Raw genomic sequence first — 14768 nt, 5'->3', positions numbered from 1 at the left:
AAAAATAGAAGTTTCCTTGAAAAACAAAAAGTATATGTAAATATATAAAAATGAATATGCATCAAGAGAAATATGTTCATTTCTGAGTATCACATTTTAAGAAGCTAATTCATGGATTAGGAGAGTATCCAAAGGATGGCAGTTAGATTAGTAAAGGGTGTTGAGTGCAGAAATGGTTTCAGGAATTGAGGGTATTTGTCCTAGAGAAGAGAAGATTCATAGTGGACATCAGAGTTGTATTCAAGTATTGGAAGGGTTATCATGTAGAAGAGGGATTGGCTCTAGAGAGTAGAACCAGGAGGGATAGATGCAGGTGCTAAAAGGTAAATTTAGGCTTAATGTAAAAAGGAAAAGTGTTTAAAACTTAAAACCAAAGCTCTTCAAATAGGGAGTGGACTGCCTCAGTAAGCAAAATATTTCTCTTCATCGAAGGTCTATAAGCAGAACTTAGATGTCCATATGTCAGATATGTCATGGTATTGAGTGTGGAGTGGATAAGATTGTATGTCTGGTTCCTTTAAACTCTAAATTCTGTTATTGTGTGAGACTGTATCGCTTACAACGTACTTAAATTGCAGAAACCATTGAGTTTGTCTTCAAATTTCTTTATTTTCTGTTTCAGAAGGTGAGTACTTGGATTAGGACAGCAACAGACAATATGACACATAACTAATATTAACAGCTCCTTTTCAATGGAGGCTTATTGTAGACTCTTAATGGTCATTATGTGCTATTGGGGTTTGATGTTCCTGAAAGTCAATCTTGTCCTATCAGAGAGAATAACATATTGGCACGTAGTGATTAGAGTAGATGAACAGTCAGAATCAAGACACAATGATCACAGAGTACATTGTACCTTATTTATGTACTTATTTATTTTTATCTTAATTAATATGTTTTACAGACTTTACTAGACTGTAAGTTTCTGGAAGGTAAAGACCAAGTCTTATCTTACATCCGTTTCTTTCTTCCATTACTTAAAGCAATGCTCTACACAGTATAGGGGCTTAATGTTTGTTGAATTAAATTCAGACCTTCTCTCCTTTACTTATCCCAGTAGAGGACTATAATGGATGTAGATGTGTGACAGCAGAGAAGTGAATTTTGGTAAATTGCTATACACATAGACAATGTAAAAGGAGATATTGTAAGTGACATGCCTCAAACCCAGGAGCATATGATTTAATAACCATGGTAATCAGGAAGTGGGGTAGAAGAGAATTCTTTTGCATCAAAGATTCTTAATCATTTTGACTTTAAGACAGAACTGAAAAATGTAGCTGGGGGGGTACCCTGTAAATAGAATGAGAGGCAATAGAATGAATTAAGGTAAAAGGGATGAGGAAGAGATAATTATGATAAATGTAGAGTTGACAGATTAAATGGAGAGATGATGGAGATAAAATCTCTAAGGCTATATTTATACAAAGTGACTAAATTCAATGCCGATCAAAAGTTCTGATTTGATCTGACCAAACAGTTCCATCCATATAAGGTTATTGCTATAGTAACCATAACTTTTTGTGTTCTATATTCACATCCTAATGGTACCACATAGAAGGAGAAGAAGGATTGGATCTAATTGGAACTTTGGACTATGATCTAATACTATCTCATGAAGAAGATATAACTTAGGAGTATTATTATGAACAGAATATATGATAGAGGGCTTGCTACCAAGTCCTGGTAAAGTAACTATTGGAATTCCTTCTAACAACTTTGTGCAATAGTCCCTTTTGACAGTCTGGTGAAGCCTATGGATACATCCTCAAGGCAATGCTATTAAAAGAATAAAATAAAATAAATAGGATTATAATAGAAACCCTTATTGAAAAACATCTAAAGAATTTTCTATTAATCCTAGGAGCTTCTTGACTTATCCTCCATAATCTGTCTTGACTGTAGTCACATCTGTGCAAGTTATGTGTAAAATTGGGGCAGTGTTCTTTTCAAAGAGATTTCTGGCATTGCCTTTACAAGCTACAAGTTGAGAAGGACAATCATTTCTTCAATCATATGTTGGAAGAAATAAGTTGAGTTCCAAATACTAAGGCTTCTTGACAGATTTCTCTCCTTAGTAGATTTTTTCCCCTTAGTAGACTAAGGGAAAAAAACAGAAGTTTACAGACACCCACATTAAGAATCTCTGCTTTAAAGGATGAGCAGAGAGATGAGAAAATAACTAGTAAAAGGTTACAGTCAATAGTGGTGAGGAAAGTGTGACCAAAATATAAGAAACTATGGAGAGGTAGAGAAAGAGAAGGATTAAGATTGTGACAAATTTTAAGGCAACTGGGGAACTTGGAGTTTAGGAGCAGAAATGAGAAACATGTATCATAGAACTGAAAGGGAAGAAAGAAATCATCTTGTCCAATCTCCTACCCCATCTAGACTGGAATATATTACAAACATAAAGCAAATGGGTGAATGTTGGACTAGTCCACTGAATAAATTTCATAAAATAGTTAAAAACCAACAAAGCCTCATATTTCTTCTTAGTTTTCAGTAATGATGTGGAAGCAAAGGTTTATAAGATGCAAAAAATAGTAGGAAGTAAATTTCCTTGCAAATTATTATTCTACATCACTTTACATGAGCTAATTCAAGTATCATAATGGGCAATTAAAAGTAAAGGACCCTTTATACTTCAGTACTTCCTTAGTATTCAATGCTTCAGTGTTTAATAGTCACTGGGACACTAATCAAAATAAAGGAAGAAAGGCATTTTGTGATGCTTCACAAAAATTGCATCTCTTTACATACTTGATAATCTAGATTTTTTTGCACTGACCCCCCACTGTCATTATTAGTGCAATTCACATTGTGTGCTTTCAATTTTATCTGTGAGTATATATACATGTCTATGTGTTACATATATGAAATAACTATGCATGCTTTCTATTTTGCATGTAGTTTCACAAATATGTATACAGAAATTCATTCACAGACACCAAGAGAAAGAAGGAAAAGATGAAAAACAAATACTTCTGCACAAATATATTAATGCAATATGGATGAAATAGGCTTATAACACAAATTATTTACAGCACATGGTTGTTTCTGTATGATCACATACTTTTATTTTCAGGAAAACTAGACATTTGAGTTTTGTCTCATCCTTGTAGCAAATATTGTAACATTTAGCTGAAAATCTGTTTTGCCCTCCTGGGATTATGACAACTATAAGAAATGAGGATTTCCTCTTTCATTTAATCACATCATCTTCATAAAAATAACACCCTGGATTCATATCTTTCCTCAGAAGTGTCTGAACAGCATTCATAGAATCACAGTATGTTAGTGCTAGAAGAGACCTCAGGGATTATCTAGTTCAAACCCCTCATTTTACATATGACAGAACTCAGTACCAAAGAGGGAAAGGACCTGCTCAAGGAAACATAGAAAATTGGTTGAAGAGTTGGGAATAAGACCTAGGTCTTCTCGCCTAATGACTCCCTACCCTATGCTCCTTCTACAGTGCCATGAAGCTTCTCTACTTTCACATATATATGTACATTCACATAAATACACATGCATATGTGTATATGTAACTCTCATAAATAAATAAATGACTGTTGCTTGACTACCCAGGGTTAAATAGCTTAATAAGTTTTGACATTTGCTTGGAACCCAGGTCTTCTATAGAAAAGGAGAAAGAAGGAGGGAGGGAGGGTGAGAGGAAGGAAGGAAAGAAGATTACTTCTTTACTTTATATACATCTATATATTTTGATTATACTTTCTTCTTATAAAAAAATCCTTACCTTCTGTATTAGAATCAATCCTGTGTATTGGTTTCCAGCAGAAGTGTGGTAAGGGCTGGGCAATGGGGGAGTCGAGAGACTAGCCCAGGGTCACACAGCTAGGGAGCTCCTGAGACCACATTTGAACACAGGGCTTTCTACCTTAAAGTCTGGTTCTCAATCTACTGAGTCACCTATGTGTTCCCTTTTACATATTCTTTCAATATTCTTATTTATTTCCTTGTAATCTCCTAAGGTTCTTGAAAATAAGACCGTTTCCTTTTTTTGCCTTTCTAACCCTAGCACCTAGAACAGTTCCAGAAATTTAACAGGAACTTGATAACTTTATTTATTAATTAATTGAACTACATGCCTGCCACTAGAGGGAGAAGAAACAGTCTTCTCTTACCACTTTATGATTTCTCTCTGCCTTTACACATATAAATTCTATCGTCTGATCCTTTAGTCCTGGTCACCTTTGTCTCCCTATAACAAACACCTACTACTTTCTTAAAGCAATCATAAATTCTGATTTTTTCAGAAAAAAAAAATCTTAAAGTCTCTGTTATGGGATGTCTTTGGTGTGTAGCAAGAGGTGGCAAAAACACGGATTTCCATCTCTGCCAAAGGCTGCTGTTACGCCAAGGAAAAACATATGTTTCCTCTCATAGGGCAGTTCCAAGCCCTGCAGGTTTATTACGATACTGCAATGGGGCACAGGGGGTCTGTGCATGCCACTACAGCCAGCTAACTACACCATCTGGGATCTCTTCTATTCAATAAGATGTAGGGCATTGCATAGTATATAGTAACACTGGTGGCCAGAATAATTTTCACAACCTTAGCAACAGCAGGGCTTGCAATATCCTTTGCCAATTCCTCAAAGGTCATAAAAGGGAGATGCCCCCTTGGAATTCATCTCAAACTGTCCCCCATTCCACAGTCATGCTAATTCTGGTGGTACACTCTAATAAATGTCTCATAAACCATTAAACATTTTCCCTTCTTTTATATTGAAGTCTCTAGCTCATTTCCCCATTCTTGAAGTCTTTTTTTTTTCAGTATAAGCCCAAGGGGTCTAAGTCTCTTCTTCTCTTGATATTTTAGATGGGAAAATATCACTAGTCAAGATATTTTCACACTGAAGATTTACTGACATACTGAATGGTTGAAGTTGGAAGGGACCTCAGAATCCACCTTGTCCAATTCGCACTTAAATATCTAAGCTCTTGATAATATAAACCAAAGATAACCATTCAGCCTTTATTATAAAATGTTTATTGAGGAGACCAACTATCTTCTAATTTTATTTTTTACATAATTCTAATTATTAGCTAATTTCTTCTACCATAGGGCTAAAAGCGACCTATTTGAAATGTCTAGCTATTGGTAGTTGAGTCCTCTGGAGCTAAGCAAAACAGGTTTAATACTTTTTTTTTTTTCATGAAAAGACTTCAGATTCCTAAAGATGGCAATCATTTCTCCCTACATTTTGTCTTCACCACCTTGTAATTTGTATGGAACCATGAGTGAAAAACCCTTCAGTATCCTACTTTCTTTCCTCTCTATTTTTTTTTTTAAATTATTAATCCTCTTCTTAAAAATCAGTATCCAAAATTAAACATATTTCAGATGTAGGCTGATCAAGGCAGAGCAGAGTGGGACTATCACCTTCCCATTGCTAAACACTAGGTCACCTCTGCCTTTCATCTGGTAGATAAAGATTCCATTATATATGTGCCTCTGCTTCTAGCTGTTTCATCTATAAATGCAATTAATACGCTTTTAATTCAAATCTGAAAATCATTTTAAGCATCACAGGGCCAAGGAGAGATTGACTCTTAGGGCACTCCAGTGGAGATCACCTTCATAGTAAACACTGACTACTACTATGAAAGAGCAGTATTCCATGGAATAATTGGAAAATAATGATGCAAAAATATAGACATACCACTGTAGCTTATGACTGAGCAAGCACCACATACACTTACTAGCTATGTGATCCTGGATGAGTGGCTTAACCTCTCTTTACCTCAGTTTCCTCATCTGTCAAATGTGAAGAAGAATACCTATGTCCCAAGGTTGTTATGGGAATTAAATAAAATAATAATCATAAACTACTTAACACAGTACCTGGCACAGAGCAAGCACTATATTAATGTTAGAAATTATGTCCAAATTAGCATACTTATTTCAGTATTAGGCAGAGTGGTTCAGCCAAAATTAACGTCTAAGCTTAAAAATAGAAGAGAAATACAATATTATTTTGTCAACATTAGAAATGATATTGTTGTACTTCATACACATAAATTGTTAACAAGAAGGTTGAAATTTGTTGGAATGAACCTGTTTTCTGATTGGAAAGAGATGGAAAAGGTGGGTACAATATGATGGATTCTGCTGTTTTGGTGGATTTGGGTTCTCATTTAAATTAAAGAGTGAATGAATGAATAAATGAATATTCACGTAGGTGAGAAAAGGACTACATGAAATGAAATCTGCTCATATCCATCCAATACTGAAGGTTATTCTGCGTTTGCATTTCAAATGAAGAAATAAGAGCTATCATATAGCAAAATTTCTGACAGTTAATATGTTCCCATTTGTTCCCTTGGGTACTGGCATAAGTAAATTTCATTGTTTTCAACTAAAACCTATTCAAATCATGATTACAGAACTTGGTATTGATGTTCATGTTTAAGTAAGAGACAACATAGGGAAGTAAGCAGAGAACTGAAGCCCAAGACAATTTCTACAGGCAATAACATACCAAAACAAAAAAAATTCTGTCCGGTGCATGATGACATCTTACCAATTAATGGCCCTAGCTAGCAAATAGGCCTGGAACAATTGCTGAATGTGCATATGCTCACAATATAGAAACACACATATATTTTATGCATAAAATATATGTATGTTTGTGTATTGGGGGAGCTAAAGATAGTAATCTTATGTATGTTTGTTTTAAATATCCTCACAAGAAGAAAATAAAATAATAGGTCTTAAAAGGAGTTCAACTCAATAATATATACTCTTTCAGATGATTTTTTAAATCTCTTTGATAAAATTTATCTTGATATGTAATTCTAACCTGTCAAGACCTTTCCAGATCCTGCTTGTGACATATTATTGTCTGGGTATTTCTTCACAGCTATATTCCACAAAAAAGACACAAAACTTAAAATCTATGCTTTTATCTAAATGATGGTTAAAAATGTTGAAGCAACTAGGATAAGAAAGAGAGCCTTGTGGTACTATAACTAAGACATCATTCCAAGATGAAATCAACTTGCCAAACATCTCACTTTGGGTCTGCTCATTTATTTCTGAGTTTACCTAGCTCACATCTCTCCATCTTATACCCAAGGGCATAATAACAGATTGTTATCTAAAGCCTTGCTCTAGTCCTTTGTATGGAATGCTATTTGCATTATCCTGATCTGTATCTAGTTTGTCAAAATCTCTGTAGTAAAAAGGAGTGGAGGGAGTCCTAGGATCAGATCCTCCTTAAAATGCTCCCTATTTCTATAACTTTGGATAAGTCATTAAATCTCCATTTCTTAAATCAAGATTATGCCCAGAAGACCTCCCAGGTCCTTCTGTGGCCTAGATCTAGGATTCCATGAATTATTCTTGCTGTATCCTTGCTAATTCTTGCTAATCATCATTTAACATTCTAAATGCTCATACAGCTTTAGAATGGGAAATTTTAGGTGCTAGTATTTTTCCAGGAACTGAAGTCACATTCAGAGTCCTATATATAAATCTAACCTACCTTCTTATTTTAAAAAAAAAATATATATATATACACACACACACATATATATATATATATATACCTGCTTATTTCTAGTCATGTGATAAATCTATTATTCTCCACATTCCTGATCCCTGAGAACTGCTCAGTAATCACTTCCACAAATTTATCTGAGTTTAGTGACTTGAACTCATGAGTACAATGAAAGTGTTGGAACCAGAGAGTACAGTGGGAGTGGTGGGTTTGATCACCATGACCGAGGATCATAAGTTACTCTAAATATTTTCTAGCAGCATGATCCTGAGCCAAAGAATTATGTTCCTTCAGCCTCAATTTTCTCATCTGCAAAACGAGGGCAATAAAAGTGTCTGGCTCATATGGTTTGTGTGAGGATCATATTACACACACATTCACACACACATAAATGTATACAACTATATGCAAATACATATACATACACATATATGGTAACAGAGTTGAACATAACTAAATGAACAACACACATATATCTATATATTGAATTATTATTAGATATTCCTACCACCTTTTCATTTATCTATGAGGCCATATTTGTTAAATATTCCCCCATTTGAATTTTATTCTTTTTGGTCAAGAAAAAAACACATTTACATATATAAATATGTCATGTAGTGACTAGACACCTGTCCTCAGAATCAGAAAGGTTGATTTTATGACCCTAGATAAGTCCATCTCTCAAAGCCAAGAAACTTTCTATGTTACAAAGCCATTTCCCATCAGCCTTAAGATAGGCTATTTCTCCACTGGGCATTTCTAGAGAAGCAAAATCACAAGTATGCTATATACACATGCAAATATAAATAAACATATATATGCATAAATTCATGTATGCACAGATAGCAGTCATTCATGCAATAGTCTAAATAACTTATCCATAGTCATCCTGGGGATGGATTTTAAAAGCCCAATTATCTATGACAATTAACTTATGCCATGAAAGGCAATATTTATTGAAGAGTGAGATAGACTTGTTTTAAATTGCTAAAAATTCTACAGTGATGCCATCTAAGGATAAATCATGCTATATTGTTGTCATTCCATCATTTTCTGTTGTGTCCAACCCTATTTGACCCCATTTGAGGTTTTCTTGGCATAGACACAGGAATAGCTTGACATTTCCTTCTCCAACTCATTTTAAATAAGAATTAAGGTAAACAGAGTAAGTGATTTGCCAGGGTCACACAACTAATAAGTGTCTGGGGTCAGATTTGAATCCATGAAGATGGATCTTTCTGATTCCAAGTTCAGTGCTCTATCTACTGCGCCACCTAGCTGCCTATATCATAAGATGCTTTTAGTTGAAAATTGTACTGAATATATCGTTTATTCAATAACATTAATCACATATTTTATAATTTCCCTGAGTTATCAAAATGGAAATGAACATTTTATTTAAGAATTTTTAAAAGAATTTCATCACATTTGCACAATTTATTTTATTTTCAGTCTAATGATGATCAAATTAAATAAACACATATGCATATATATGTATATATATATATATATACATATATATGTATATATGTATATTTAAACTTGGCTTACAAATCCCATTAACTACCAATACCATAGAATCACTGAAGGCATCTCCCTTTGAGATTATCTTCTTCAAATTAGATTTTAAAATGTTGACTTAAATTGGGAAAATGCCTTGTGCAGGTCACAGAGACAGCTAATTGACAATAAGGAGTGAGGGTTGGACAATCATTTTTTTTTTTTTATGAAATGTCCAAGTTTCATGAATTTACCCTTTAGGCAAAGAATAGCTTTGGTTTTAATGTAGAAACTTTGTTTTCAAAGAATATAATTATAAGTCTTAGAAAGATCATATATTATTTAATCAATTTGTATGTTTCCTCCAGTTTGACATTTTTTCATGCATGTAGGAGTTACAGATGTTTTAAAGAAGGGAAACTGATGTATTTTTTTAATCTTTACAAAATCTTTACATCTTACTCTGAAATAAATGAATCTTTTTTCCTTGACTCTTTACTTACTTTATTAAAAAATTCATTAGGAAATAAATGCAAAAAGCAATTGGGTGGAAATGACATAATAATACTTAAAATGTAAGAAAAGAAAAAGAGAAAAGACTAATAAGCCCAAGAATTTGTATTTCTTGGGTTCCAGTAATGTAGCTTACTTATAGTTATATACATATTTCTTCTTTGGGAATAAATAATGCCAAGCTCACATCCAGTAATATAAAATTCTATAATACTACAAAAGTAGAATATGTCTATTTTCTGTAAGAAAAATATCTTTCAATGACAAATTTATTTTTTATTTTTAAAACACTTACTTTCCATCTTTGAATCCATACTGTGTATTGGTTTCAAGGCAGAAGAGCGGTAAGAGCTATGCAATGAGGGCTAAGTATCTTATCCAGGATCACACAGCTAGGAAGTGTCTGAGGTCACATTTGGACCCAGGACCTCCTGTCTCTAGGCCTGGCTCTCAATTCACTAAGCTACTCAGCTGCCCCTTGACCAATTTAACAAAGTGAGAATGTCAACTATTTTGCTAATCTAATGTTTTTGTCTTTAACATACACGTACTTATACTGCACACCCAATGTAAATGTATATTATTGGACATGAATTAATTTATGTCAATGAATTTGTATTAACAAGGTTATACTTATATACTATGCATAGACTCATACCTTTGATGTCAATGTACTACTCATCATTCTCCATGAAGATTCCGCTGCTACTAAGTATAATTTCAGCAAGGATTTTTATTTTTCTTTTAGCTGAAGTTAGAACAGACCTCTTTTCATTTACCTGTTGACTTGATGCCTACTGCTAGCCAAGAAAGTTGAATTTATGTGGAAGACATTAATGAAGATAAAGAGAAACAGTTTAAAGAAACAACGCTAGAACCTGGACCAGTTATCATAAACTCCTCCCTTAGTAAATGATATTAGAAAGAAGAATAGATTAATTCCTCTAGAGGAGACACATAGTATGCATTTATGTGTATATTTATGTATTCGAGAGGGGGCACTTTTTTTTATCTTGGGACTCAAGATGGGGCTTGGATTTCCTTTAATTCTTCATGAAGTTATTGAGTGTAAACTTACTAAAGCTGGTACCTTCTATGTTAAAGAATGCAGATGCCACCTGTCTCCCTTCTTTCTTTTCACTAATGACTCCACAGTTTTTTCACCATTCCCACAAAAAAAAAGACTATATATACAGTCAGGAACCATAAAAAGATAAGCAAGGTTATGGAGATATAAGTTTATGCTCAGGGTCATAATTATGCTACACTGATGAGTAATCCTCCAAAGAAATATTGCTGCAAAGAAATAAAGAGGAAAAATTTAAAGTTTGAGGGACAGTCAGAAACCTGTCACTGGAACACAAGATTTTTTAAGAAATCTCCCATCATCCATCTCTTTCTCTTGCCTCAGAATATACAGAGCCATAGAGTCTAGTCTTTAAAGATGGATTTTATTTCTTTTTAGCCCCTTTCACTCACCTAGAACCAATCAGCAGCCATGACTTCTGATGAATCAGTTTCTCCTTCCTCCGGTACCCTGCAGGCTTACACTAACAGTAAAATTTCACAGAGGAAGTGGAAGTGTGTCCTTCCCAGGCTGCTACTCTTAAACAGAGGGCAAGAGAACCATTCTTTGCCAGACAACTAAACCACAAAGCTCACTGGATTCATTTTGAGTCCATGAAGAAGGCCAGCAAGGAAAACAAAGGAAAAACTAAGCACAATTACTTCTGAAAGATCTTCACCAAATCAAAAAAATAGGCTTGCTCAAAGCAAAGGCAATCAGACATGAAGGAGGAGTATGTCTGGGGGGATAAATGAAAAAGAACAACCAGGTCTCTCGTACGTGAGTGACCCCTTGTTCAGAAGTTTTATTTGGATGTCTCCAAGCACACTGTCAATAACTTGGCATGTCCCTGACAACACATGCTTACTTCTAGTACAGGTACCTATCTATGTATTTATTATTATTCAATTTATTGTGTCTATCATTGTCTGTCTGTATATCTCCTCTATTGCCTTACTCATATCCTTACTCACACACAGAAGAAAAAAAATAACTTACACAGATATTCTCTATCCCATCTGGATAAATCCCCCTCCTTTCATCTGTCCACAGACACACACTTGTTCATGGATGCAGAAGCACTCATTTCCACTAACAAGCATAAACATTTCCATATATATTGACCAAATATATGCCTATATTTCCACATATATTATTAGCTTTACAATTCTTGTACACCTTAAGTTGAAAAAAAATTTTAAAGTGCAGTTGTATGACAGAGAAATAATCTGCCAATTTCTTGGGTATTTTAGGTACCTGTAAATGCAGAATGATCCCCCCCACCCCACCCTGCTGCTATCCAAACTTCTGAGTAAAAAACTCATTGGAAAGTGGAATTCCCAGTACACATGTTTATAACAAAAAGGCTACACAGTGAAGGGTTAATAATTTAATGGAGAGGGGACTTCAGCAAATAGCTGAAGGAGGACTCTTGTTAGTTGTTTCTGGAAAGCATTTCCCATGTCATGTCTAAACCCCTTTGCAAGCAGATGAATCACTCTAAATCCTGTTACTCTGTGTGGATAAACCTTACATGCCAGCTAACAAATCCAGGGAGGTGGGAGAGGGAATCTGCTTGAAAGGAAGGATCTTTGAGGATCACAACCACAGTACATAAGAAAAGGAAGAAGGCATAATTTATGTCCTCATTCTCCTTAGTTTCTAACAACTTAGACTCTCTCTCTCTCTCTCTCACTCACTCACTCACTTTTTCTTCTATTACAAGTGTAGAGATCCCAAAGCAGGACACTCTGTGACAACCAACCAAATTTATTTCTAAGGAAAGGAATGAAAACTTTGCTGCTGTCGGCAGCTCTGCTAAGGAACTGCTCCCTGATGCCCCAGGGTTTATGCACTATCAGCTCCTTGCACACAGATTAGAGGTTTATTTTCAATTCTATATAGTTCTTTATTGCCACAACAGGCGATATTAGCCAGATATACAGATAGACACTGGAACATTTTATTGGGATAAAATGAGATTTTAAAGGATCCCACAGGAAAGGTTTTGTTGTCAGCATCTGACAGAAATTCTAGGAGAATCATACCAAAGAAAAGATACATGTGTGAGTGTGTATGGGTGTGTGTGGGTGTGTGTGTGTGTGGATGGTGTCTGGCAGGGGGGGGTGGGTAAAGAGGAAGTGGAAATTGGGAAAGGAACGAGGAGATTATCTAAAAAGTGAATTGGCACACAGTACCACCTGGAGAGCCAGCTCTCTCTGTCCCCTCAGAGGGGTCAAAATCACCAAGGACTTAAGATTTCCCCCTCCAAATATCAATCACCAATTATTCTTTTAGAGTGTGGCAGAGGATCATAAAAATGTGACTTTTGGGTCAAGGATTAATTTGAAATACTAACCAGAAATAAAAATTATTTCTTCCTTAGCCCTTCTTGTTTAACAATCCTACATTTCACTTGGAGTAACTAGGTATTTGGAAAGTTCTTTTATTTCATCTTCCTTATCAGGTTGATTTTTACCCAAATTCTAGGGTTGGTGGAGATCAAGGGATACATAAAGTTCCTACACATTCTTAGTTCCCTCATTACCCATAAGGAAATTACAGGAAGGGACAAATAGCTCCCTGACAACTTGAACTAGTGAGAAAGCAAAACACTCAGATCCATATTCACAAACATCTCATTGCAATGAGTGCAGACCAACACAGTGAACACTGGAAGTATATCTGAGAGCCATAATTCAACAAAGCTGCTTAACACACACCAATGCTTAAATTAAGGGACCCCACCAGGACTTCAGAAACCAAGGCACTTGTAAATTAAAAAAGAAAAAAAATCTGTCTAGTTGTTTTTGTTTGTTTGTTTGTTTTGCCATACCTTAAAGTTAGCATTTCTTGGTAAGAGCAATAGCCCATAGAAACAGCACATTCAATCATCAATGTAGACGCTTTAAATGGGACCAGAAACCCCTTCGAGTTTATGGCTCAATATCATAGAATCAGGAAAAACAATAAATACACACAGAGCCCTGATTCTTACAGCATCGGCAGCTGTAGTTTAAGGGGAGCACATACATGCACAGACACACATATCTTGGTACATATGCATATAGATATCAAAAACTGGGAAAAGTTACCAGAATGCCCTACCTGAGGATGGCCGTGTCTCCCTGCCTCACGGTGATGTTGTCAGTGCCTCGGGTAAAATCCACGCCGCGAACAGGCAGTCCTGTGGGGAGAAGGCAGAGCAATCTCAGTAGGACCAGCGGCAACTGTTTCCGATCGGGATGAACTCTTCCGACCATGGTGGCCACGCTGACTTTCAGGGTATATATAGGGAGATGGGCACTCTCGGGGTGTGCAGGTCGGACAGGAAGAGCAATTTACAAATACACAGGCGTTCATCAACAGCCAACAAGGAGTGAAAGCAGACCGGGCTTTTCCAGCTTGTAATCCTTTCCACTTTTCTTCTCTCCCCTCCTCTCTCTTGCTCCTCTCTTCTTTTCCCCCTAAGTCTTAACGAGACCCTCATAAAACCCGAGCAAACCAAAAAAAAAAAAGTCAAATGAACAAAAATACAATTTCTTTTTTAAAAAAAGCTTATTGCAAAAATAAACCCCACTTGCAAAAATGAAGAAAAGCCTTAAAAAGAGAAGATATCGGTTTGTTGTGGCTGTTGTTTGTCCTTTCTTTTTTCTTTCTGTTACTGAATGCTCCTATTCCAGTGAGGGGCTATACAGTCTCTGAGAGGAGCTCCTTTCATAACCCACTTTTCTTAGGCGGAGGGAGGCCAGCAAGCACCAAGCTCTACACTGTGAGTGTAAAAAAATCAGCAGCAGCAGCAGCTTCTCTCTCTCTCTCTCTCTCTCTCTCTCTCTCTCTCTCTCTCTCCTGTCTCTTACTCCTGTCTCTATCTCTGTCTGTCTCTCTCTCCATACACAACACACACACATACATGCAAAACCCAATTTTAACCATTAAAGCTGGAAGAAATCTTGAAATCATCTAACTGAGACATTTAAATAGTAAATTCAGGTTCATGAAATAGCACTTTAAAGTTTGTGAAATACTTTAAATGCAGTGCTACTTGGTTCTAACAGCAACTGTGTGAACTAGATATTTGGATTTATTATTATGCCCATTTTCCAGAAGAGTAAACTAAGTTTCTCAGAGATTAAGTGGTTTATGTAAATTCACAG

The 14768-nt window shown here is 35.6% G+C and overlaps 1 protein-coding gene across 2 annotated transcripts in view; it reads right to left on the bottom strand.

The window, feature by feature from the left end:
- LOC123242379 (limbic system associated membrane protein) overlaps nucleotides 1–14404 on the bottom strand; it is a 798540-nt gene extending 784136 nt beyond the window's left edge. For both annotated transcript variants that reach the window (XM_044670083.1, XM_044670084.1), the window contains exon 1: nucleotides 13720–14404. In XM_044670083.1, the coding sequence (XP_044526018.1) occupies nucleotides 13720–13874 (155 nt within the window). In that variant the 5' untranslated portion in view covers nucleotides 13875–14404. The remainder of the gene's footprint in view (nucleotides 1–13719) is intronic.
- Nucleotides 14405–14768: the final 364 nt, after the last annotated feature.

Source organism: Gracilinanus agilis, chromosome 3 (assembly GCF_016433145.1).
Source record: "Gracilinanus agilis isolate LMUSP501 chromosome 3, AgileGrace, whole genome shotgun sequence".
In the NCBI taxonomy this organism is placed as follows: Eukaryota; Metazoa; Chordata; class Mammalia; order Didelphimorphia; family Didelphidae; genus Gracilinanus; species Gracilinanus agilis.
Note: the sequence above shows the minus strand (reverse complement) of the source record. Positions and strands in the feature narration are given on the sequence as shown.